At 36.1% G+C, this 26514-nt stretch overlaps 1 protein-coding gene across 2 annotated transcripts in view; it reads right to left on the minus strand.

The window, feature by feature from the left end:
• Positions 1–4585: 4585 nt before the first annotated feature.
• Positions 4586–26514, minus strand: part of LOC127498311 (single-stranded DNA-binding protein 3-like) — a 77905-nt gene continuing 55976 nt past the window's right edge. Inside the window, exons 6-18 of one of the 2 annotated variants that reach the window (XM_051867562.1) lie at positions 24445–24528; positions 21357–21416; positions 20101–20167; positions 19958–20025; positions 16125–16189; positions 15911–15956; positions 15680–15715; positions 12256–12310; positions 11725–11795; positions 9833–9911; positions 9318–9346; positions 9112–9213; positions 4586–8322 (exon numbers count right to left, since the gene is read on the minus strand). In XM_051867562.1, coding sequence (XP_051723522.1) covers positions 8293–8322; positions 9112–9213; positions 9318–9346; positions 9833–9911; positions 11725–11795; positions 12256–12310; positions 15680–15715; positions 15911–15956; positions 16125–16189; positions 19958–20025; positions 20101–20167; positions 21357–21416; positions 24445–24528 — 792 coding nt within the window. In that variant the 3' untranslated portion in view covers positions 4586–8292. The remainder of the gene's footprint in view (positions 8323–9111; positions 9214–9317; positions 9347–9832; positions 9912–11724; positions 11796–12255; positions 12311–15679; positions 15716–15910; positions 15957–16124; positions 16190–19957; positions 20026–20100; positions 20168–21356; positions 21417–24444; positions 24529–26514) is intronic. The other variant, XM_051867570.1, reaches the window with a different exon arrangement.

The raw sequence follows: 26514 nt of genomic DNA on the forward strand, positions 1-26514 counted from the left end.
ATAATAAACACTGTGTTCGAAATCGCCCCCTATACCCTCATTAACTATTCCCTACATTACTCCACTAATAGGCTATAGCCCATTTGAAGGAGTGAATGAAAACGAGCGAGTGAATTCAAACACTGAGAGACGCTTTTGAATAGTTTGTGCTTGCTGTTTAATATTCATTTGAAACTGGCAGCTCCATAGTAATGAAAAGGTTTATCTTGAACTCTGTCATGAAAAGTAGCATGTATAAACCTTGTTAAACTGTTTAATAATTAAACGGGAATTTATACATGTATGATTTTACGCTGTAGCCTAGACCAGGGGTTTGGAAAATGGATGATTCAGCTGCAGGCGCCATCTTCTGACGAGACGCGGGAAATCATTTGGCGCGATCCTCACAGTGCATTATGGGTATTCTCTATCCATTGAGTGTACGACTGCTTCCGAAATCGCATACTTCCCTACTATATAGTAGGCGAAAAACACAAAAGTCGTGTGTCCGAATTCACAGTACTCATAAAAAAGTAGGCAAAAAGTACCCGGAAGATCTACTACTTCCGGTGGGATGCTGAAGTGTGTGGCTGCATCCGAAAACCTAGGAAGCGGACTTGCTGCCTCGCTGCCCTATCAGGCAATGACTTAAGGCAGCGTTTGTGCATTAAGGTACCTCACGAAACTGATTTCGGACAGACTTCTGAGGCAGCGTAACAGTTTAATGATCTACCTCAAAATAGCGCGAGCTTTGGTGAGAACTAAACAAATATTTAATTGCTACAGTAGTAAAATGTTGTAAAATTGTAAAAAAAAAACAAACAAAAAAAAAACATTTACACACAAACTGACCAGCAAACTCAACTTTCGGACACCATCTTTAATTTTCTAGCTCAACAGTCACAGAATGGACGCACAGGATTGTGGGATATCAAAGGCAGTGAAGGATACGTCTATGCTGCCTTCAGAAATCGATCAGATGAAGGTATCTCAGGAAACAGGAAGTGAAGCTAACATTGGATTCGGATGTGCCTTGATGCCTTCCTACCTTGAAATGTGTCCTCCGAAGGCAGCATTTTTCAGTTTTCGAACGCAGCCTATACATGATGGACACTTTACTATCCCAGAAGGCTGCGGGAGAAGATTTATGAATGGCAGTGAAGCGACACAACTGACGCCGTAGGTCACATGACAGATGTAGTATGTCCGGATTACATTCGTACTATATAGAAGGTACTTTTTTAGCAGTTATGAAGAAGTAGTTACTTAGTTATTCAAAATAAGTAGAATGCAATTTCAGACGCAGCTTACATCAGTTGTACATTCGTTATTGCGGTGCATTATGGGATTAAATGAGTGCAATCGATAATGTGGTTTCAGACATCACTAAAAATGGCTGTTCCTTCAAGTCGTGCCCTATTTAAAGGGATAGTTCACCCAAAAATGAAAATTTGATGTTTATCTGCTTACCCCCAGGGCATCCAAGATGTAGGTGACTTTGTTTGTTCAGTAGAACACAAATGATGATTTTTAACTCCAACCGTTGCCGTTTGTCAGTTGTATAATGCATGTCAATGGGAACTCCATCTGTAAGAGTCAAAAAACATGCACAGACAAATCCAAATTAAACCCTGCGGCTCGTGACGACACATTGATGTCCTAAGACACGAAACAATTGGTTTGTGCGAGAAACCGAACAGTATTTATATAATTTTTTACCTCTAATACACCACTATGTCCAACTGCCTTGAGCATCCGGTTGGTGAGGTCTGAAAACGTGCTCTGATGACGGAAGTGATCTCTCACGTGTGTATGTCAATGAGTGCTCAAACAAACCGATCGTTTCGTGTTTTAGGACATCAATGTGTCGTCACGAGCCGCAGGGTTTAATTTGGATTTGTCTGTCATGTTTTTTTTACTCTTATAGATGGAGTTCCCATTGACATGCATTATACAACTGACAAAATCATCATTTGTGTTCTACTGAAGAAACAAAGTCACCTACATCTTGGATGCCCTGGGGGTAAGCAGATAAACATCAAATTTTCATTTTTGGGTGAACTATCCCTTTAAGGGTATAGGGGGTGACTTCGGAGCAAGCGTATCCATCGTATGAGCACTTAAAGGAATAGTTCACCCAAAAATGAAAATTCTGTTGAACACAAAGAAAGGTATTTGGAAGAATGTTTGTAACCAAGCAGATCTCGCCCTCCATTTACAATCATAGTATATTTTTTTTCCTACTATGGTAGTCAATGGAGGGTGAGATCTGCTTGGTTACAAACATTCTTCCAAATATCTTCCTTTGTGTTCAGCAGAACAAAGACATTTATACAGGTTTGGAACAACTTGAGGGGGAGTAAATGATGACAGAATCTTCATTTTTGGGTGAACTATTCATTTAAGAATCTCGGCAGAAGTAGTAGGTCATCCGGCAACTTTTTTCTGTGAATAAGCTAATTCCACCAAGGATGTGCAATAAAAGACCAAGCACATGGTCCATAATATCAATGCTACTTGCATTTAATTAATGTAGGTGAACTGTAATAAGCTTCAGAATAGGCTTATAAGTATAATTTAAAAAGAAAATCCAAACACACTGATAATATTGATAATATAATCTGTATAAATTTAAGTAAATGCGCAAAGTGTCACAGCCTCTTTCATGTTTCCTGAAGGCTGAAGCTTTTTAGTAAAAAAGGTAATTAAGGAGATAATGATTGTTATTAATTTAAAATTGTTGTGAGCAACTATTGTGACCTTGTGTAGCGCACTTTAAACATGATTCAGAGCTCATGGACATCTGATGAACGAATTCAAAGCCTTTTTAATAAAGAACTGTAAGCCACAGCAGTGTTTCCCATATTGTCTGACACTGGTAAATCTGCATGGAGGCGACGTTTCAATCAGCACGAGAATCATGTATACGCCGGCAGTTGAAATGTTTCTATACCTCAGGGCCATCACAACCTTGGAGACTTCATAGCATTAATGCTGTTTGTGTGACTTCTCGCTGTCACCGCTCAACTGAAATTAATTGCGGCCCAAGGGTCGCTGTTCCACTGTATTAATTAATATTCACATACTGCCCAAAGAGAAAAGCAGTGGCGATTTATTTATAATGGCTAAGAGAGGGGAGATTGATGTTGGTGCCGTAGAGAGAGAGGATGAAACTACAAACCTGTGACAGAAGAGACCTCACCTCACATAACACACACCATGACAATGATTCTGTGTTATAACTAATGCATACATTAACTGATTTTGATGAAACTTCAGCTGTGTGTTCGTTGTAGGAGGCTGATCACATGGATGTGACTATTGTGAGTCAGTCATAGAAGTGTGTCACTTTAAAAATGCTTTGAAATCGCCCTCTTATTTTTACCCAATTTGCTTCAGTCTTCGTCAGAATAATGTCAAGACACCGCAGATGCACACCTGTGAAAGGATTCTTGTTATCTTGAATACTGTTGTCATGGCAACACTTCAAACTTTTATAATATTCTTGGGTGTTTTTGAGGCTCTTAGCATGCTTCAAATTGCATGAAACTCGACACACACGTCAAAGTTGTCGGCCAGTAGACATGGGTAAAAAAATGAGCGGGGAGAAGGAGCTCTATAGCGCCACCTTTTGACAAAATTTGGGAATCTTACTTACAGTCACCAAACTTGGTACATTTATTGTTCTTATCGAGCCGGACAACTTTCTAATTTACAGTCATTAGATCCAACCTACAGGAAGTCAAAATATTTTGGTTTGAATGTGGATTTTTTGAATAATCAGGCTCTGAGTTAAGTACTCCTCGTAGGGGCTTCATGCAATCGCCACCAAACTCAGTCAACATGAAACAAAGACAGTAAATTGTGAACAATTATGGGATATCTTACACAGTGTTGCCATGGTGAGGGGGGGGGGTAAAATCATTGTTCGATTGTATGTTGCCCGCCATGCACAGGTTTCCTTAAGCCACCGGGGTGGTGGTGGTGCCGAGGATTGGACCCATCATCGCTGCTTGCAGCTATATTTTGAATTTAATTTTGAATTTTACATTGTAACAGTGCAAAAGTCTTTAGTGACAGATTATATATATATATATATATATATATATATATATATATATCTCATTGTATTGACCCAAACTTTTGAATGGTAATATGTGCTAGAAAAATACAAAAATGTCTCATTACCTATTTAATGTACACTACCAATGTTTAATGTTTTACAAGTTTTATATAGCAAGAACGCATTAAATTGATCAAAACTGGCAGTAAAGATATTCATATTGTTATAAGAGTCCTGAAAAACAAAAATCACAATTTCCACAAAATCTGAAGCAGCACTACAACATTGATTATTATAATCAGAAATGTTTCTTAAATGAGTATATTAGAATGATTTCTGAAGGATCATGTGATACTGAAGACTGGAGTAATGATGCTGAAAATTCAGCTTTGACAAATTTTAAAATATATTAAATATTTACTATTTTCACAATAGTACTATTTTACTGTATTTTTGATCAACTAAATGCAGCTTTTGTGAGACTTCTGAACGGGAGTGTGTATTGAAGCAGGTGCAGTGAACAGAACATAAAAACAACACACATTTCAATATAAATAGTTTTAATAAATTAAGAGCTGGGAGAGCAGGAAGTCTTGGTAAAAGGGGTTATGTTATTTTATTAGTCTTAAATTTGTATCTACAACGAAGGGACAAGCAAAAAAATAAGCAACAACTCCATGAAAAAAAAAAAAAAAGAAATCAAAGAGAGAGAGAAAAAAAAAAATACATTATTGAAGCACTTTTTCCATCCTTTTTTTTTTAATAAGCAACTTTTAAATCTAAAAGTAACTTTACAATATAAAGAAACATACAAAGAACATCTTAATTTACTACACGAGACAGAAAGAGTCCAAACTACCCTAAACATGAAATACAAAGCAAACCCAGGAGACAGACTGCTTCATACTCAATACTGCTCTCGGCCCTCGTCTCCTCGCTAATGTTACAGTATCGTACAGCGTCACAAGAGAATCACAGAGACGTGAGTGGTTTACATACAGAGGACTGGCCGAGGAGAAGAGAGACTGCAACCTAGAAAACACTAGAGAACAGGAAGGACACTTCCCTCCATTTTAGTACTTTTTTTTTTTTTTTTTTAAATCCTCACTCTTTTTTTGTTCGTTTTTTAAAATTTAAATAGATAAAAATCCTTCATAGTAAAGTTTGCAATGCGTGGTCCCTTTTGCACATAAAGAGACGACTTCCCGTGTTCATGTATGTCCATATAGGCGATGTGTTAAAAGGTGGGCTGCTGTCTGGAAAGTGCAAAGTGAGGACACGTCCGAGAGAGAGCGCTCCGCGAGCGTCTACGAGGAGCGAACGGTACTGTTCTCCTAAAACATGAGCGCTCGTTTACTAAGTAGAGGCTGACAAAATCTTTACATTTGCATGATTTAGTACATCTGTACAGAGTCAAGGACAGAGAATGGCGACTCTTTACATTTCTTTTTTTTCTACCCCCAAGATCTCGTAGTATTCATTGGTAGTGACTGAAATATCAAAAACATGTTGATGATATCAAAATGCACTTTACAGTATTTACAAACAAAGAAAGTAATAAAATAAGATAAACGCTGTATAAATGTGTGTTTCTTGTTGTCGTTGCGCTGTGGATAACTTACAGGTGACTAATGTGTGTGTACGACATCAGCAGGAGGATTTACCGCTTCCTTCTGACCCCTAATAACCATTCCACTGAGATTTCCAAAAACACATTTTGTTTAAAGGACACAAGACAAAACGAGACAAACAAATGGGCTGTCGGGCACATTTAGCTCAAATATCCCTCATTCAGTAGTCCCTGGACGTCATATTACTGACCCTTCATTTTAGCTCAGGAAAGGTCTGGATGTGGCTGACATCTCATGTTTTTGCAGATTATATTAGGTGTAATCATAGACTGTAAAAATAGAAAAGATGGACGATGTGTGTCCAATTCCTTCCACTGTAGAAAAATGAAGCCAAAATATCTGACATGCGGCAATTACGTAATTTGGAGGCGGAGTCTGAGCAGCACAGCTGTCAATCATGACGTCATACCCCATTTTTGCAGCATCAAATAACTAAAACAAAACTTACACTTGAACATATATCAGCGTGATTAGAACTACTTAAAATGACAGAAACCATCTTAGGGATGCACAATATATCAACCACCATATCGGTATCAGCCGATATATGTTCATTTTTAATGTTATCATTTTCAGCCTGATAAGAAAATTTGGCCGATATATTAAAGCTGATAAATAATGGATTATTTCTTTCAGCTGAGACACTTCAGATGCGCACTGTCCACCATTATGGTTTTTGAATTGCTTGAAATATGATTGAAATCACTTCAAAAAGGAAAATACAGTTAAGTACAACGTACAGCGCAAGTCTGTCATATAGACTACATAATATTATAATGAGAAGATTATAATTGTGTGCTTGGGACATGGCTTTTAATGGTGAGACTTTTGTTTTTGTAATCATGCTCTCAAAAATTATATAAAAATTTTGATTTAGATTCATCGGCCAATATATCGGTTATCGGCTTTCAAATATAAAGAATTATCAGTTATCGGCCAAAATTTGAGACTTTTGTTTTTGTAATCAGGCTCTCAAAAATGATACAAAATTTTTAATTTAGATTTATCAGTCAACATATTGACTATCGGCTTTCAAATACAAAGAATTATCGGTTATCGGTATCGGCCAAAACTTGAGACTTTTGTTTTTGTAATCAGGCTCTCAAAAATTATATAAAAATTTGTAATTAGATTTAATCGGCCAATATATCGGTTATCGGCTTTCAAAAATAAAGAATTATCGGTATCGGCCAAATTTTCATATCGGTGCATCCCTAAAAAAAAAAAGTGTAATTGGATATTTTAGTTTGGCTCACGTCCCTTTCGATTACATGGAAAGGGCAGGGTTTATGACCTATACTGCATTCAGCCACCAGGGGGCGATGGAAATGCTTTGGCTTCACTTTTTAGGACACATGTGAAATAAAGGAACACATAATTAACAAAATGTGTTTGAGGAGGAGAATTTTGTTCCACAGCTGAAAAAGTATCCAGTATGATGAGCACCGAGCCAACAGGAACCTCATTTGTAGTGAAATTTCACGTGACCTGTTCAGATTCATGCAAAAAAGAAAGCACGTGGGTCTCCGGCGAGGGACAGAACGATACAAATCTTCAGGAGGTATCTTAGACTGGCATATTTACATGTGTACAATATGTCCTGACGGGTCGCATGCGAGACATGTGCGCCATAAATCAACAAAAACAACAAATAAATACGTTATGAATCACGGTGTTGTGTGTTTGAGTCACTGGTTACTAGTATTACTGCATGTTTTCGGCTCTGGTATGACATCACTTCCTCTCTACAGATGTGTTGTGACACACAGGCTGGTCTGAGAGGTTAAAGTCGCTGCTGGTTCGGTCGTTCACTCAACAGGGACAATGAAACCTGTACACTAGAGATGTAGAAGAAAAGGTACGGCTACCTTTTTAATCTGCGGGAGGTAAGATTTCACAGCAAACACAAAACGTGGTGTGGACTTACTGAAAAAGTCACGACACGTTGTTGTGCATTATGGATGTGTGCTTTTTCTGTCAAATTCATGGTTTACATACAATGTGCCCCTTTAAAAAAAAAAAACTAATCAATAACCATCATTACAATATTAATAAAAATAAAATCAACAATTGATAATAATACAATACATACACAGAATAATGAAAACGTTCATCGGCGAACCCGTCGTGACGAGTTCCCTCTTGCATTTACACAATAACATGGAGGAAAAAGGTGCAGATATTTTCCACTGTAAAAACGACTGCATCCATTCAAGATTTTAAAAAGAAAGAATCAAAAAAAGTGGAGTGAGTTCGTAAAGATCATAACGCGAGCAGCCCGTGAAGCTCCTCACACACACACACACACACCTGCCTTCAGTCTCGCTAGTGTCCTGATCCAGAAAGGAAGTCCGGGAGGCAGGGAGATTCAGTCAACAAGCTCTTCCTGTGGCTCTGGGGCTGCTTCCTGTTTCCGCTGGCCATTTTGCACAAGCTGGGATGGGCCACTTTCATGTGAGTCCTCTGCTCGTGGGGCATCCCAGAAGGCTGTGCAGAAAAAGCCAGGGTGCCGGGGGTCGGTCGACGTGACGAGGGGACGGGGTCGAGAAGGAACGGAGGGGGTTTGAAAACGAAAACAAAAGAAGAAAACCCCAAATAAAATGATAAAACACGAAGAAATCACACACTCATCGTCATGTTGGGTGAATACTGGAGAGAGAGAAAGGGGAAGGGGGTGAGATCATGAGAACTCCACACAGAGCGAAATACAAGATGGTTATGACATCACCGGCCCAAAATACAGCAAGAAAATGCATGATTTTGTCGACAAAGCAGGAACCAGAGGACAGAAGAAGTTGTCCAGGAAACTGCTGGTCTTTTATAACGAAAGCCATTTCCAGCACTCACTCTGAATCAGTAACACTTCAAATCATTTTGTCTTTTTTTAAAATTTGCCATTGATTTGTTCTGAGTCACATGGTCAGTGGGCGTGGCCTTCTGAGTGCCTGCTGGGCGAAGCTACACTAATGTTCAAAAGTTTGGGGTCGGTAAGATTTTTTAATGTTTTTGAAAGACGTCTCTTACTTCTGCTCACCAACACTGCATTACACTGATCAAAAATACAGTAAAAATTGTGAAATATTTTCACAATGTAAAATATCTGTTTTCTATGTGAATATATGTTAAAATATAATTTATTCCTGTGATCAAAGCTGAATTTTCAGCATCATTACTCCAGTCTTCAGTGTCACATGATCCTTCAGAAATCATTCTAATATGATGATTTGATGCTCAAGAAACATTTATGATTATCAATGTTGAAAACAATTTGTAACAAATGTAACTGTCACTTTTGATCACTTTAACGTGTTTTTGCTCAATAAAAGTATTAGTTTCTTTCAAAACATCTTACCGACCCCAAATGTTTGAACATTAGTGCACATGACTGGCAGGTGAGGGGAGTGGCAGGTCTTTGGGTTTGGGTCTGAATCTACTCACACTTTCACTTTGGAATGGGTTGAGGAAGTTGCCTCCCATTTCTCCGTCATCCCGCGGTGTGCCCGGCGGGTTGTTCATGCCCGCCATGTTGTTGGGGGAGTTCTGCAGAAAAAGAGGTGTTTGACAAAGACGGTTGAGAATGAGATGTGAAAACATTTAGGGGGGAAACTAAAAACTAAAATACTAAAAACTAAAATATTTCTTACCTTTGGCAACCCATCCATGTCACCAGAGCCTGAAATAAACAAACATAGTATATGCTTATTTACTACACTTTTTTGCTCACCAGATACTGTGGCTAGTGGTTTTCCAAAGTTACTAGCCACAATTTTGACATTGATACCACGGGGAAAAACTGCCGTATAGATATTTTTAATATTATCTCATAATTTGTCAGCAGGTTTATTAGGCTGCTGTCACTTTAAGATCCATTATACTGTTACACATGCGTTTTCTTTCTCAACTGTTTACATTCACTTCAAACATAACTGACTGTGTTTATGTGAATACTCACCAAGACCGGCATTTTGACATTATTTTGTGTGTATCTGACTGTTTAAGAGCAATAAGCAGCGAAAAAGAACTCAATTTAGTACTGAGAGGCGGCTTTATGTGGCGAGAACAAAATCTGCGGGAATGAGTAAAATTATGCGCAATCCTACACCGAAATTCAAGCTCTGTAACACTAACAATATTCATACAGAGCAAGTTTTGACCTTACCTAATGACCCGTTCATATGATGCGGCTCCATGCCACCCATGCCGCCCATTGGGCCATCTGGACCGGGACCCATGGGGAACTGAGAAACACAGAGAAACAATAACATTCAACCAACCATCCACATCCAGTGCCCCGAATACAACAAGACTGCCTTATTGAATACGAGACATAAACATTCCTTTGAAAAGGATGAAAAGTTCCCTTCTGAGTTCCCTGAATGCATTTTTATGAAAACAATGATCATAATGTGACATTCAGGATTAATACAAGTCAGGAGCTCATGATTACAAATAAATCCAACCAGCTCTTAAATCACACTGAAGGGATTTATGATGACCGGCTAGCATTATGAAGCTTATTACATGACTACTTAAGCAAATAAATAAATAATTGTACATTAAATATCAATTTGAGCTCAAATTATAGTATTATGTAAGAAGAAAGAGACAGTGGAGTGTTATGAAGTATGGAGTACTACAGCTTATCAGTCATGATGATACACAAATATTTGACTGCTGAATGCCATAACTGGTCAATCAGAATCAAGTATTCCCAAACGCCGTCAGACATAAAATGTTCGGGAATCAGAATGTGTAGCTGTGGCTTTGGAAATGCACCAGACTGGAGAGGAAAACAGGACCATAAAATAATTAGAGCACCATGTACTTGTACATGTACCAACACTGCTGGTATTATTATAATTAGTATTATTAAAACTATTGTTGTTGTTACATTTAAATTATTACCACACTTTAATATGTGAATTATATTATCAGAAAACTCAACACATTCAGCTTTTATTTGTGCTTAATGGATAAAACAAGCCGCACACTCAGGTTTATGGCTGCTATAAATTTGACCTGCCACAAGATGGCACTGTTTTCAACACTTGATGCTTCGAATCTTTTCCCAAAACAATCAGAGAAAATCTTCAAAGATTTAAGAGGCTTCATTTCTCCATCCCTACTCTATAGTTTTAGACATTTTTTGCAAACATTTCAATCAAGTTTAGCTGTTTTAGAGAGCGTTTACTCATATTGAGCCTGGTTTTGTCATTTTTCGTGTGTAGAAATAGCGCCATTTGACCATATACACGGTTACTTCCTGGTTTTCGCTTGGTCATTTCCGGTGAACTGTTAGCTGTCATTCTGTACTCACTGTACATCGACACAAAACCATCAATGGTTCACTTTTTTAATGATGTATTTATATTTTAATGCAGTTATCACACTTGCCTAATTTGCCAATAAAACAGTTTTATTGATTGCAATAAAGACAAAGCTAATGGGAACGTTTGAATCTGTAATTAGACACGCACACGCAACATTTCTCCAGAAATTTCAATGTTATTTTAATGTGATGACCACAAACATTATTGGTTCATCCTTCTGAGATTGTCCACATTTGTAAAACCAAACGTTTAAAGATGTAGGAAATCCAAGATTTGATAGAAAACACTTTTATTTAAGAATAAAAAAGACGTTAATTACCACTATAACCAGCAGATGGCAACAGAGGACTATTTATTATTTGCGCATATATTTCCTGTAATAGTTTTTCACTCAGTTTCGCTTTTGAATAAATATTAAACATTATAAAATCTCTAGGTTTAAAAAATACATTTCATCAAGGTGAAGTATGAGGTACTCACAAAATCTCATGAAAAACAATAACTTTTCTAGTGAATGAATTACACAGGAAGCGAGCACCGCTCTCCATTTATAATCACTCAAGCTGTCAGTCAGTGCAGCACAAGATCAATGATTTTAGCTATTTTAAATAGGGAACATTACTGTTTTACTGTATTTTTTATCAATTAAATTCAGCCTCTGTGAACATAAGAGACTTCTTTCAAAAAACAATCTTATAATTGCTCTGGAATAAATACATACATTGGGTCTGTTTCCTCCTGGTCCGATAGGGTTCATCATTGTGTAGATATTTTCACTGGAGTTTGTGGAGTCTAGACGAGAAGTGAGCAGAAAGACATTTCAGTTTGAGCAGCACAACTTCTCCAAAACAAGAGACCAGAGTCGTATTCAGATTCACACTAGATCAATGCAGAACATGGCTGGACTGGATTAATCACCATAATAAACGTGTTGCTTTAATGATTTATGGCCTGTGTACGAGAGAGAAAGAGGGACCCTAATCTGTGGTTCAGCATCACAAACAGAATCACATGGCGATGAGCTGATGTTGTCACATGTTTTTGTTTTCCTGCCAGAGGAAGTGCAGGTAACCTTGCAGTGATATTGGCTGCTGGGTAATGAGGGAGGGAGAGGGTATTAAACAGGGTGTTTGTGAAGTGCTGAGCATCGCTCTTCCTGGAGAGAGACGGAGCATTTGCGGCTGTGCCGATTATAGACACGAGGTGAGAGCAAGTGTGTGAATGACATGCATAAGGAACAGATCTACTGTACCTCCTGGGCTTGGCATTATGGGAGTTCCTGGTGGACCGCCTCCTCCTGGAGGACCCTGAGGGAGGAAACACACACACAAACACGAGCGTGGCTTCTTTAGTGTGTAACAGTACCAAAACTACCAGAGGAGCAGTTTTTAAACAAAGACACTCTAGGCACGAGGGAGCCATTACGCCGCTTTGACTAATGTGCAGTTATTTTACTTTTAAGAGAGGCATTGCTAGGAGCAAAACTAAGCAGGATCGTAATTGCTCAAGTAAAATCAATACATTTAGAAACTTTAATATGTTCTTAGTTATGCTTTTAGCTTCCAAATGGAAGAGCTACATTTTGCAGTTTTCCTTTGAGCTGAAGACAGAGAGAGGAAACAATCTCTGGATCTCGCTCTTTGAATGTCAATATGGAAGTACATTAGCAAACAATTTTAGTTCTACAAGGCTATTTTTCTCTTGAATCATTGAAAGCATCTTGACATTGTAACTAGAGGTCGACTGATAGTGGATTTTACAGATAATGATAACTAGGTTGGCCCACGCTGTCTGATAGCCGAATAATCAACCGATAGTTTTAAAAATGGATATTGAATGAAAACAAACATACATAAAATGGTGCATTAAAAACCGTACTGGACCATGAAAATGTACTGTACTTTTTAAATATAAATATTAATACATTAATTATATCTTGATCATTCATATTAGTTCATAGCGCATTAATTAATGTTAAGAGATACAACTTTAAAATTTAAAACTGTATTAGTTAATGTTGAAATTAACAATGAACAATACTTTTATTAACCTTAGTTAATGTTACAGATGGACTCTTACTGTAAAGAGTTAATGTTACAGATGGACTCTTACTATAAAGTGTTAATGTGACAGATGGACTCTTACTGTAAGGAGTTAATGTTACAGATGGACTCTTACTGTAAAGAGTTAATGTGACAGATGGACTCTTACTGTAAAGAGTTAATGTGACAGATGGACTCTTACTATAAAGTGTTAATGTGACAGATGGACTCTTACTGTAAAGAGTTAATGTGACAGATGGACTCTTACTGTAAAGAGTTAATGTGACAGATGGACTCTTACTGTAAAGAGTTAATGTGACAGATGGACTCTTACTGTAAAGAGTTAATGTGACAGATGGACTCTTACTGTAAAGAGTTAATGTTACAGATGGACTCTTACTGTAAAGAGTTAATGTGACAGATGGACTCTTACTGTAAAGAGTTAATGTGACAGATGGACTCTTACTATAAAGAGTTAATGTGACAGATGGACTCTTACTATAAAGTGTTAATGTGACAGATGGACTCTTACTGTAAAGAGTTAATGTGACAGATGGACTCTTACTGTAAAGAGTTAATGTTACAGATGGACTCTTACTGTAAAGAGTTAATGTGACAGATGGACTCTTACTGTAAAGAGTTAATGTGACAGATGGACTCTTACTATAAAGAGTTAATGTTACAGATGGACTCTTACTATAAAGAGTTAATGTGACGTATGGATTCTTACTATAAAGAGTTAATGTGACAGATGGACTCTTACTGTAAAGAGTTAATGTGACAGATGGACTCTTACTGTAAAGGGTTAATGTGACAGATGGACTCTTACTGTAAAGGGTTAATGTGACAGATGGACTCTTACTGTAAAGGGTTAATGTGACAGATGGACTCTTACTGTAAAGAGTTAATGTGACAGATGGACTCTTACTGTAAAGAGTTAATGTGACAGATGGACTCTTACTGTAAAGAGTTAATGTGACAGATGGACTCTTACTATAAAGAGTTAATGTGACAGATGGACTCTTACTATAAAGAGTTAATGTGACGTATGGATTCTTACTGTAAAGAGTTAATGTTACAGATGGACTCTTACTATAAAGAGTTAATGTGACGTATGGATTCTTACTATAAAGAGTTAATGTGACAGATGGACTCTTACTGTAAAGAGTTAATGTGACAGATGGACTCTTACTGTAAAGGGTTAATGTGACAGATGGACTCTTACTGTAAAGGGTTAATGTGACAGATGGACTCTTACTGTAAAGGGTTAATGTGACAGATGGACTCTTACTGTAAAGAGTTAATGTGACAGATGGACTCTTACTGTAAAGAGTTAATGTGACAGATGGACTCTTACTGTAAAGGGTTAATGTGACAGATGGACTCTTACTGTAAAGGGTTAATGTGACAGATGGACTCTTACTGTAAAGAGTTAATGTGACAGATGGACTCTTACTGTAAAGAGTTAATGTTACAGATGGACTCTTACTGTAAAGAGTTAATGTGACAGATGGACTCTTACTGTAAAGGGTTAATGTGACAGATGGACTCTTACTGTAAAGAGTTAATGTGACAGATGGACTCTTACTGTAAAGAGTTAATGTTACAGATGGACTCTTACTGTAAAGAGTTAATGTGACAGATGGACTCTCACTGTAAAAAGTTAATGTGACGTATGGATTCTTACTGTAAAGAGTTAATGTGACGGATGGACTCTCACTGTAAAGAGTTAATGTGACAGATGGACTCTTACTGTAAAGAGTTAATGTGACAGATGGACTCTTACTGTAAAGAGTTAATGTTACAGATGGACTCTTACTGTAAAGAGTTAATGTTACAGATGGACTCTCACTTTAAAGAGTTAATGTTACAGATGGATTCTTACTGTAAAGAGTTAATGTGACAGATGGACTCTTACTGTAAAGAGTTAACATTACATATAAATCCAAACATACTTAAAGACGGCCATCTTTAAACATCTATTAGACACATATGTATATTATATGTAGACTCTCACACTTTAGTAGCTTCTATTTTAGAACACTTGATTATCAAATCAAAATATGTATTACAGTGACGATAAAAAAGAACTAAAATTAGACGTATTTCTGATTTGTTTATATGTTTCTGTCGGCTGCATAAACCATATCAATTTGTTTTCTCACATTACAAGCATAACGAATGTATTAAAGCGACCAGCTGGATATAAACTAATGCAAATACATGGTAATAATCGTGACATTAAATGTTTGGCTCGGTCTTGCGTGTGTTTTTGTCACATTGTTTTAACCGCTTGAGGTATTGCTAATGTTAGCGTCCTCTCAGCCTTGACGGCAAACAAACTGCTGTTCTCCACTAATGCAGCATGATTACTTTATTATGATATTAAAACGCATACGGTAGTGTACTGTATACATACCGCATTAACTATTTGCAATATTTTTGAAAGGCTGCATTAATTACGAGAGCAGCCATTTGTTAAACTGCATGGCCTAAGTCACATCAACCAAAATTCAGAGTTTCAGAGCAAGATATTACATTTTGATGAAATATGAGAAAGACAGCTTGTAAGTTGTTTCTTTTTTATGCAATAAGACAATTTGTGTCTACTACAGAAAGTAAATTTTGACTCACCACGTAGTTCCCTGGAGACGAGGAGGAGTATGCTATCTGTCAACCCAAGCAAAAGAATATGAATACAGCTTGTTTTGATGGGAATAAAACATTAAACTACACCATTTAATGGTAAAACTATGATATATGAATATAATAATCTTTGTTATATATTAAAGTACCATTAATAACGCATGTCACGTGTTTGTCTGCAGCCACAAAGTTGCATGTACAGCGCACGTATGAACTTACCGAGTTAGCGTTGGGGTTTGGCCAGGGGCCACGTCCTCCGGGTCCCCTGAGAAAAAGACAGGTTAACAAACAGGGGTTAAAATTAACATTCGCCAACCCGGCAAATGCGGGTGAAAATCCACCGTGGCGGGGAACACATATCAACACACTAGCCAATTTGGCGGGTTATGATTCATAAATGATGTTCTGTCACTTTGCATGGCATCAAACTCACATGTTCATTCCGGGCATGCCTGGACCGCCGAGAGAGTTGGGAGGAGGCCTCATACCCCCATAGTTCTACAGTGGGCAGAGAAAACAAACACAAACATTTCAACAATCACTTTTATAGAACCAGTAAAATCTGGCTGGACTGGAATCCAGTATTAACCTTCACCAGTGTCACAGCATATAAAAATAAATAAATAAATACATTTTATATAATTCAAGTTGTATATATAAGAATAATTACATACAAATAAATGTATTAAAATAAGTAAATAAACGTATTTATTCTTAAAATTAAATATATACACAATTATAATACTTAATACTTAAATTATACTTAATTGTAATTTTATAACACATTTATTTATATACTTACTACATTTTTACATGTAATTATGCTTATATATACACAAATAATTATTATTTTTAATAATTATTTTTAAATTGTATTTAATTTTATTAATTAAAATATTAAAAAACATTTATTTTAATATATTTTTTCGTATATAATTCTTATATACAATTATAATTATTTTTAAAATCATAAGAAATATATACAAGTACATTTAATATAAATAATAAAATGTTTTTATTTTTTAATTAAATAAAAATTAAATTCTAATTGTATATATCAGAATAATTACATACAAATAAATGTATTAAAATAGTGTATTTATTTCTAAAGTTAAATATTACTAAATTATACCTTTTATATATTTAAAATGATAAATTATATATTTTAATTTGAAAAAAAAAAAAAAAAAACTACTCTCCAAAATATATAAAATAATATCCAAATCAGACAATACATTAAGCCTACCCAATGCAAAATGGGAATCAGACTTATCCATTGCTCCCAATGCCGCTTTCTGGACACAAATCTGTAAAAATATCTACTTCATGACAAAAAACGCCAACTTACAACTTATACAGTATAAAGTACTTCATAGATTTCACCTAACTGGACGGAAATTATTTAAAATGGGTTTTTCTTCAGAAACATGCTCACATTGCACACAAAACACTCCAGACACCTATTTACACGCTATTTGGGATTGCACCTCAGTTAAAAAATTCTGGGAAAACGTTACTGACTCACTATCCAACCTTATGGGATGTCACATCCCACTGTCTCCCTCCCTCTGTATATTAGGTGACATATCCATAATCAATTTAAACAGTACAAACAGTCAATTACTCCTAGTGGCTCTAACTATCGCCAAGAAAACTATCCTCATGAACTGGAAATCAAGGAACACCATACACATTACAACTTGGAAAAATTTACTAATAGAGTACATCTCCATGGAAAACTTGTCTACCTCCACTCAAAATAATACATCAGAATTACACCCTTCTTGGTCATCTCTCTTTAACTTCCTACAGTCATGAATCCACCGACCTTCTTTATCTGAAGCCATCCTCAATGGTACACCATCAATATTCACACATGATTGGGGGGAGGGGGGTCAGGAAGAGGTAGCAACACCGACTAATATCAAATATAAATAAAATACTTATAAGATTACATTTAAATCTCTCTCTCTCCTCTTTTTTTTTTTTTTTTTTTTTTTTTTTTGCTGTTTCTGGACCCTGGTTGGCTATGGCATACTAGTCCCTGACATGTGCAGTTTTGATTAGGTGTGGGTGGGTGTGATGTGGGACCGGGGGCCTTGGGCTTTCGCCTTCCAGCTTGTACTTTCACCTGGGATTTCTTGTCTCTGGCTGGCTCAGCACTTGTCTCGCTGTTTTAATGCTTCACATATTAGATGAGGTGCACACACACATTCATTTGGAACATAAAATAAGTTTAAAGCAGGAAGGGAAAAAAAAAAAAAAAAAAAAAAAAAAAAAAAAAAAAAAAAATGCACACACATAGGGTAAGTGTGGCGTGGGCGTGGCGGCCTAGGCTTTGCACTGGGCTGATTCCATGCTGCACGCCATGCTTTTTTAATGCATTATACACTAATTGACAAACATATTATGAGTATAACAATGAAAGCAGCCATATTTATTTTAAAAAAAAAAGAAAAAAAAACACAGACAGGGTAAGAGTGGCATGTGTGGGACGGCTGGGGATGGATTTTGGGACCCTCGGCCCCACAGCACCGCACCTTGATAGCTCGTTGCAACATGACACTGACGGGGGTCTATCCTATGCCATGGCCATGAGTGGAATAGAGGCAGCTTTATAATATCTTATTATTAATAGCTGTATCAATATTACCATTATTAATACTATTATTATTATTATTATCACTGCCATTGCAACTACTACTATTATCATTACTATTAATGGCTGTATCAATATTACCATTATTAATATTATTATCATTATTGCTATTACTGTTATCTTTATTTTTCCTCTTCCTGATCCTTTAACCTCCCCCTCATTCCGGATGAAATGAGTATATTTCTTAATATTTATCATTACTACTACTGCTAATACTATTATTACTATTTGTCATTTCTTATTAATTGGATTTATCATTATTATTATTATTATTATTATTATTATTTATTATTAATACTGTTGCTATTGTCACCTTCCTCATTTTTTGCGTGTGATACTATTATTATCTTCATCATTGTTTCCTCCTTTTTGATATATATTTTTTCTTAACTCTGGTTATGTCTGTTGTACTTTCCTACATGCTCCTTTATTCATATATTTCCACTCCCACACACACACACACACACACACACACACACATACCCAAATCATACTGGCGGTTATGTATGTTTTGTTGGTCTTTGTATTTTGCATTTAATTTCTTTTCTGTAAATATTGTAATTATCTGTTTGCATAATAAAAAAAAAAAAAAAAAAAAAAAAAAAGAAAAATACATGAAATAAATTTACTTATTTTTAATATTAAATATATATACACTCAATTATAATACTTAATAAATTTATTTATTTATTTGAATACATTTATTTGTATGTAATTATTCCTATATATATACACAAAATTATTAATTTTAATAATTATTTTTAAAATTGTATTTAATTTTATTATTTTAAAATTATTTTAATATTTATTTGAATATAATTCATATATATATATATATATATATATATATATATATATATATATATATATATATATATATATATATATATATATATATATATATATATATATATACACACACACACACACACACACACACACAATTATAACTAATTATTCATAAGAAATAAATAAATAATAAAATGTATTTTTATTATTTTTTAAAAATATAATTAAATAATTATAATTGCATATGTAAGAATAATTACACATAAATAAATAAATGCAAACTCAGTTGAAAATCTGTTGTCTTGGCATTATTTTGGTACACTATCTTTTGCAATTCAGAGTAATTCAAAATCTCAATTCTCAAAATCAATTTCTTTTGCTCTGGGGCTGAAGCCTGGAATTTCTGCCCTTCATCCGCTGTCGTCCGTAGCGGTGGGGATCCAACCAAACAGGTTGGGATGCGACTGACACTATGCTAACGAAGTTCTGCTCAGGCAGACGGCGGCCCACCTGTCTGCTGCCCGTGGGTGGAGGGCAAAGTGTGACAGAGCCTTTCAGGCCTGAGGCAGCTTCGCTCTAACCCGAGCCTTTGTTCGGCGCTCTACCCAATTTGTCGAACAGATGCTGCACCAGCTGCCGATTTGTGCAGCGCCTCGCTTGCCAAGAACGAGAAGGACAGAGAGAGAGAGGAGCGAGGAGAACTCTGCTTCCAGCACAGGTGAGTAAAGAGGAGTGACGGCGTTCAGACGGTCTCAGTCCTGTGCCGTTTGACTACCAGAGGAGAAACCAGGAGAAAATGAGCACAAATATGAGCCTACCTGAGGACCCATGCCACCCATCCCTCTGGGAGGATTCATTCTCATCGGACCGCCCATGTTAGGATGTCCTGGAACATATTAGACTGATTTAGATTTAGAGGTATTACACAGGTGATAAAGTGAAGTGTTGGAGTGGATGATACCTTGTGGTCTGGTTGGGTCCAAACTGTTTGGCAGGAGTGGTTGTGATCCTGGAACTCCTACGGGAGGCTGTGGAGGACATACATGAACCAATGACATGCTAGTATCGCTACAGTACATCGGTTAGGAAGATTATTTTACATTAGAACACCAGAAACCAGAAGTCATTTAAATGCATAATGAATAAAATTAACATAAATAATTATTAATTTTAATAATTATTTTTTAAATTTGTACTTAATTTTATTAATTTCAAAATATAAAAACATTAATTTTAATACATTTATTTGTATATAATTCTTATATATACACAATTATAATTAATTAATCAATCATAAGAAATATATACAAATACATTTATTATAAATAAATAATAAAATGTTTCAAATTAAATATTTTACATTTTAAAATAATTGCATATATAAGAATAATTACATACAAAAAAATATATAAAAATAAATAAAAAAGAAAAATCTATTTGTCATTTTAGTAGTTTATATACTTTTATAGTATTTATTCATATTTTTAATTAGCTATTATAAATTGTTATATATTTTTAAATATAAAATAAATAAAATATAAATAAAAATATTTTAATAATTTAATTATGTTTATTTATTTAATTAATTATTCATTATATATTTTTTAATTATTATTAAATATTAAGTAAAATTTTAATTTAAGTTTTAGCAATTGTGTCATGCGTTTTTGTCTTTTTTATATATTTCTATTTAGATTTATTAATTTTATTTTAGTACTTACTAAACTTTATTTCAGCTAGTTGTCAAGGTTTTACTTTTTATTCTATTATTTATATTTTATTTTAAAATAAAATTATTTCAATTTATGAAAACAATTTAATAGTTTTAGTTCTGTCCCTTTAGCTAACAAACTTCTAGCCATGCAAAACAACAACAAACAAATAGATTCAGAATAGAAATTCCCATGACTTCTGACTCTTTTTAACTCTAGAGTTGCCAGCCACTGCCAGCTTTTTTTATAATTTTCTCAAAAATCTCATGGACCCCAGAATATTTTGGTGATTAACTCTTTCCCCGCCAGGAGATTCAGTTCTCTTTCAGAAGTTGCGTAACAGCGCCCCCTACTGTATAACAGCACAAACATGGAAAGCCTGGAAAATTGCATCAATGGTGGGGAAAGAGTTAAATGACCCTTAAAATATCCTGACTGATTGTGTTCATCCTGAAGATGTGTGTAAAAATAAAAACTACTGTCGATGTGTTGATGTTTTCCGTACCTGATTTGGCATGCGAAGAGACGGCCGTGGTCCACCAGGGTACCGTGGAGACATAAAAGGCTAGAGGAAGAAGAAGAAAAGAAAAAAGGCGTCATTAGCAACATGTTGCCCTATTTCAGAAGAAAGCGAGAGCACTGTATAGACCAGAATGAATGAGTGCAGCAGGCCAGGCTATAGCAGATGGAATGGACAGACAGATGCACGGAGAGCAGAAGCCAACGCAAGATGACATCAAATATGTACATCTGACATCTCTCCTTCTGTCCGTCAACACAGAGACCACTCCCGTTCTGCACACACACACACACTCTCGTACAGGAGAGCATCGGGAAAGGCCGCACTTCTCAAGTGAAAGTCTGGTCAGGAAGGAAAGTGACCACAACAACCCAAACGAGGGCAGTATCGTGCCTGCGTCCTGACATACAAACCATTAGAGCCGTGTGGCTGCGCGTCTGGAGACGAAACCCGACGCCACTTCTGCGGTCGAGGCCTGTGGGAAGATCCCCGAGAGACTCGCGCCAACTTTTAGAGCTCTGTTGAAGCATGTACCGGCGCTGAACGGATGAGGGAAGGGCTGTGTGTGTGTGTGTGCGTGTGTGTACAGCTAATTAGAGTGATTTCACCATTGTATTAGATGTTGTACAACCGTAGCGCTCTAATATGAGTGTTTTTTTCCAGGAGAAAGGAAACGGAAGTGTCTGATATGTGTAGGTTTCGCTGTGTTTTGTAGGTATGTGCATCGTTCAGTCAGTGTGTGTGTGTGTGTGTGTGTGTGTGTGTGTGTGTGTGTGTGTGTGTGTGTTTGTGAGGGAGGCTCTACAATATTAATGTGCTATTGATGGGGGTTGGGGTGAGGCCCGGGAGTGGAGGCCCATCTCCAAGAACAAGGAAGAGACTGAATTATTTATCCTGTTCGCAGGGAGTCGACTCTATGGAGGGGGTGGGAGGTATACAGGATACTTCACACTCCCAATATAGAGAAACAGAGGGAGGAAAAAAGAAAGAGAAGACAAAGGAGGAATGGACTTTAGGGCAGTGGCGTCAATTCAACAAAAGCCAAGGTATGGCAAACTCCGATGACGTCATCAAATCTTACTCCCTCTCACCTTTTCCAGCACAAAAGTTGGAATATTATACAATTTAAATGTTATTTTTAATTTAAAAAAAAAAAAAAAAAAAAAAAAAACATTTTTTTTTGTTCATCTATCAAAGATTGTCCCTGTTTATGAAACTAAAAGTTTCACAATGTAGGAAAACTAACGTGGTGAAAAACAAACACTTTTAAAACAAAAAATACATGAAATTATGATTATAACTGGTAGATGGCAGCAGAGGACCACTTATTGTCTCATTAGCCATTTCCACTCCATCATATATATTTTTTCCACACGTTTTGCTTTTTTTTTTTTTAGCGATTATCAAATCCCTTTTATAACATCACAAATCTATTTTGTCTATTTTTTTGTCACTTTTTGTAAGGAAGTGTGAAGTATATATTTGTAGGAAATGTCACAAATTCTCATGAAAAACAAACTTTTTTCACACAGACAGTGAGTAAAGAGCGCTGCCTTTATAATTACTGAAGCTGTCAGTGCGAAAACTCACGTTTTAATCAATAAATCTAACTAAACTTCACAATAAATCTTTTATTTAAATCATGTCTTTGCTTTGTTTGTTACAATGTGGATTTGTGCGCGTTTAAAGCTTAGTAAACCAGCGCTAAACAAACTCATACTGCGTTTTGAGAGAAACTGAGAGGATTCTCACCACTGGTAACTTAAACACCTCTGATTGGTCATTATTTTCAACAGAAATGGCTGTGATTGGCTACAATACTAAATGCTGCAAAAGCACATTGTAAACAGACACATTTGCAGCGTCATTACATGAATATAATAACTAGATCGCTTTAATTTACTTGCTGTTCTTTTTTATTAAATAATTACAAATTATATACGCCCCTGCTTTAGGGTGTACGCCCAATGAAAATGGGATGTGAGGGTCTTAATGTAATTTTCACAGCTACACATTTACCAGATTTTTTTGGTCCACTTTTATTGTACACAACAGTACAACCTATTGAACTGTACTTGTATTCCTCACAGCCTTGCTTTCAGTTGCAATAAATCTAAATATTTAATCCATAAATGACAATTCTGTCATTACTCGCTCACTCTCACGTCGTTCCAAACCTGTACAACTTTATTTCTCTGTGTAACACAAAAGAAGATGTTCTGAATATTGTGCTGGCTGCTCCTTTCCATTCAATTTTAATGTCTTTCAAGCTTCAAAAATGATATAAAGCACCATAAAACATACACTACCATTCAAGTTTTTTTATTCGGCAAATAATTGATCAAAAGTAAAAGTAAAGACATTTAGAATGTTACAAAAGATTCAAAACTTTCAAATAAATGCTGTTCTTTTGAATTTTCCAGTCCAGTTCATGAACGAATCATTCAGACCAGATCTGAATCAGATTCAAAAGAACCATTTGTTCGCAAATCAGACATTGGTGCTTCTCTAATGAACGACATTAGATATCAAGACCTTCAGTGAATAACTTAATTGCTGTGTCTTTTTTCTTAAACAAATCTATCGTACAACTTCAGAAGACTTAAAATATAGCGCTAGAGTCAAATGGATGACTTTTGTCATACTTTTATGGTGCTTGTTTGTTTGTTTGATCTTTCTTTCTTAAAAGCTTCAGTCTCCGTTCATTGTAGTTGTATGAAAACATTTGCCGACAAAGTCTTGAAAATGTCTACTTTTGTGAGACAGAAAGTCATACTTGTTTAGAACAACGAGTCTATTTTCATTTTTGAGTGAACTATCCCTTTAAAAATGGCGTCAACCCTGACTAAAGTCCATACACAGGACAGTTCAGGAAAATTCTGCAACTTTGGTTGGAAGCATGTGTTTCTGTGAATGTTTACAAGAAGAGGACTAGAATTATAAATAACCATGTAATTTACACTGTTCATCTTGCCCAAGTGAGTTGATGCCAGCGTCGCCAACAGTTCTCATGTGTGAGTGTGTGTATATCGAGGGTGCAAGCAAGGACACGGTATGTGTGTGTGTGTCTTACCTGGCCGTGTGGTCCCATCATGGGGTTGCTGGTATTGTGTGGGGGAGGCTGTGCGTGTGGTGACGGCTGCGAGCCGGGAGGCCCCTTTAAGAGAGAAGAGGGAGATGAGAGATGCACAGACGGCCTTCCAGTGAGGCCTGCTGCTGCCGAAGCCCTTGCACAAACACACACGACACAAACTCACTAAATACTACTAAATACTGCTGGGAGACCCAAAGCTACTGTGTGGATTTCAATGAAAAATGGCAGTTTATGGGAATCAAACAGCTAGCTGTTATTTCAAGCAGAAAGTTCTTGACAAAACATGGCAGGATTTTATAGACCCACTTCATCATTTTGAAGAAAAATGTGTTTCAGATGTATAAGTGATGAGAGAGTCTTCAAATTCATATTTCAACACCAACCATACAAGTTCAACAACAAATCAAGGCATTGTGGGACATTGAACATTCAGCTCATGTTGACTTAATGGAACAAAAGATCCAAATCACTACAAATATGGATGTATACTAATGTCAAAACGTTGATATGTGGATAATTATGTTCATATGATGGCCGATATATTATATTTCAAATTGGGGGTGCACAATATACCGGCCACCATATCGGTATCGGCCGATATATGTTCATTTTTAATGTTATCGTTATCAGCTTGATAAGAAAATTGGGCCGATATATCAAAGCTGATAAATAATGGATTATTTCCTTCAGCTGAGACACTTCAGATGTGCACTGTTCGCCATGATGGTTTTGAATTGTTTGAAATATGATTGAAATCACTTCAAAAAGGAAAATACAGTTAAGTGCAACATACATCGCAAGTCTGTCATATAGACTACATAATATTATAATGAGAACATTATAATTGTGTGATTGAGACATGGCTTTTAATGGTGAGACTTTTGTTTTTGTAATCAGGCTCTCAAAAATTATATAAAATTCTGATTTAGATTTATCGGCCAATACATCGGTTATCGGCTTTCAAATATAAAGAATTATCGGCATTGGCCAAAATTTATCGGTTATCGGTATCGGCCACAATTTGAGACTTTTGTTTTTGTAATCAGGCTTTCAAAAATTAGATAAAAATTTTGATTTAGATTAATCTGCCACAGATCTGCCAAAATACAATTAGGCATGACAACATTATTATGTAAAATATGTTCATTTTGAGATTTTCTAGAGGTCACAGTGATACTAAATGATTAGTAAAATATAAAATATGTGGAAATTAGCATGCACAACTGCATATACAATATTAATCAATACCAATAAATGAACAAAAAAAACACATAGCAACACCCTTGTACCATGATTCAGAGTTTTGCAAACACCACGTACATATATTCATCAGAAACTGCATAAATAGTTTACAGAGAAGCATCGTTTATGTACTGTATGTACATACAGAGAAAGAATTTCCTCTTAATGTGTCATATAAACCCCCCATTCTATATAACTACTGCAGAGAGCATCCATTAGTGTTCATTAATGATCAACAGGCCATTGAGCTCGAGTCCAAAATGGTTCTGGAAGGAACATGAGACATCGTGACTAATAACTAACACAAAACAAAGGAGATTAGCTTCTATTCCTCTCTCCCCTGAACAACAAGCCCGAATGAGAAGCATATGGCATTATGGGTCCTGTGCACCTACATTAGGAGCGTTCAGCCAATCACAGTCGCTCTGCAGTTCTGCCTCATTGGGGAAGGATCTCAAAACGGCGATATATAAAAATCACTTCCGACACCTTTGAGAAGATAATAACCTGCCACTTACTGGCATGGCTATCAACAGAGAGCCCTTCAATCTCCATTCTCAGGCCCTAAAGGGGCAGTTAGTTTGACAGTATTCATACACTCTGAATGACGGCCGCAGGACAGCTGCAATAGCTCTTCTGCACCACTCGGGGGCAGTGTTAACAAAGCAAACCTTTCGTATCTATCTCACAGAAGCACAACAACATCTATATGACTGAGCGCTGAACATCTTCCCTATTCGATTTAAAAATATACAGTAATCACATGCATAAATTTCTATGCTAATCATTTCAAGCAATACTGACGTC

Source organism: Ctenopharyngodon idella, chromosome 2 (genome assembly GCF_019924925.1).
Source record: "Ctenopharyngodon idella isolate HZGC_01 chromosome 2, HZGC01, whole genome shotgun sequence".
NCBI classification, from domain to species: Eukaryota; Metazoa; Chordata; class Actinopteri; order Cypriniformes; family Xenocyprididae; genus Ctenopharyngodon; species Ctenopharyngodon idella.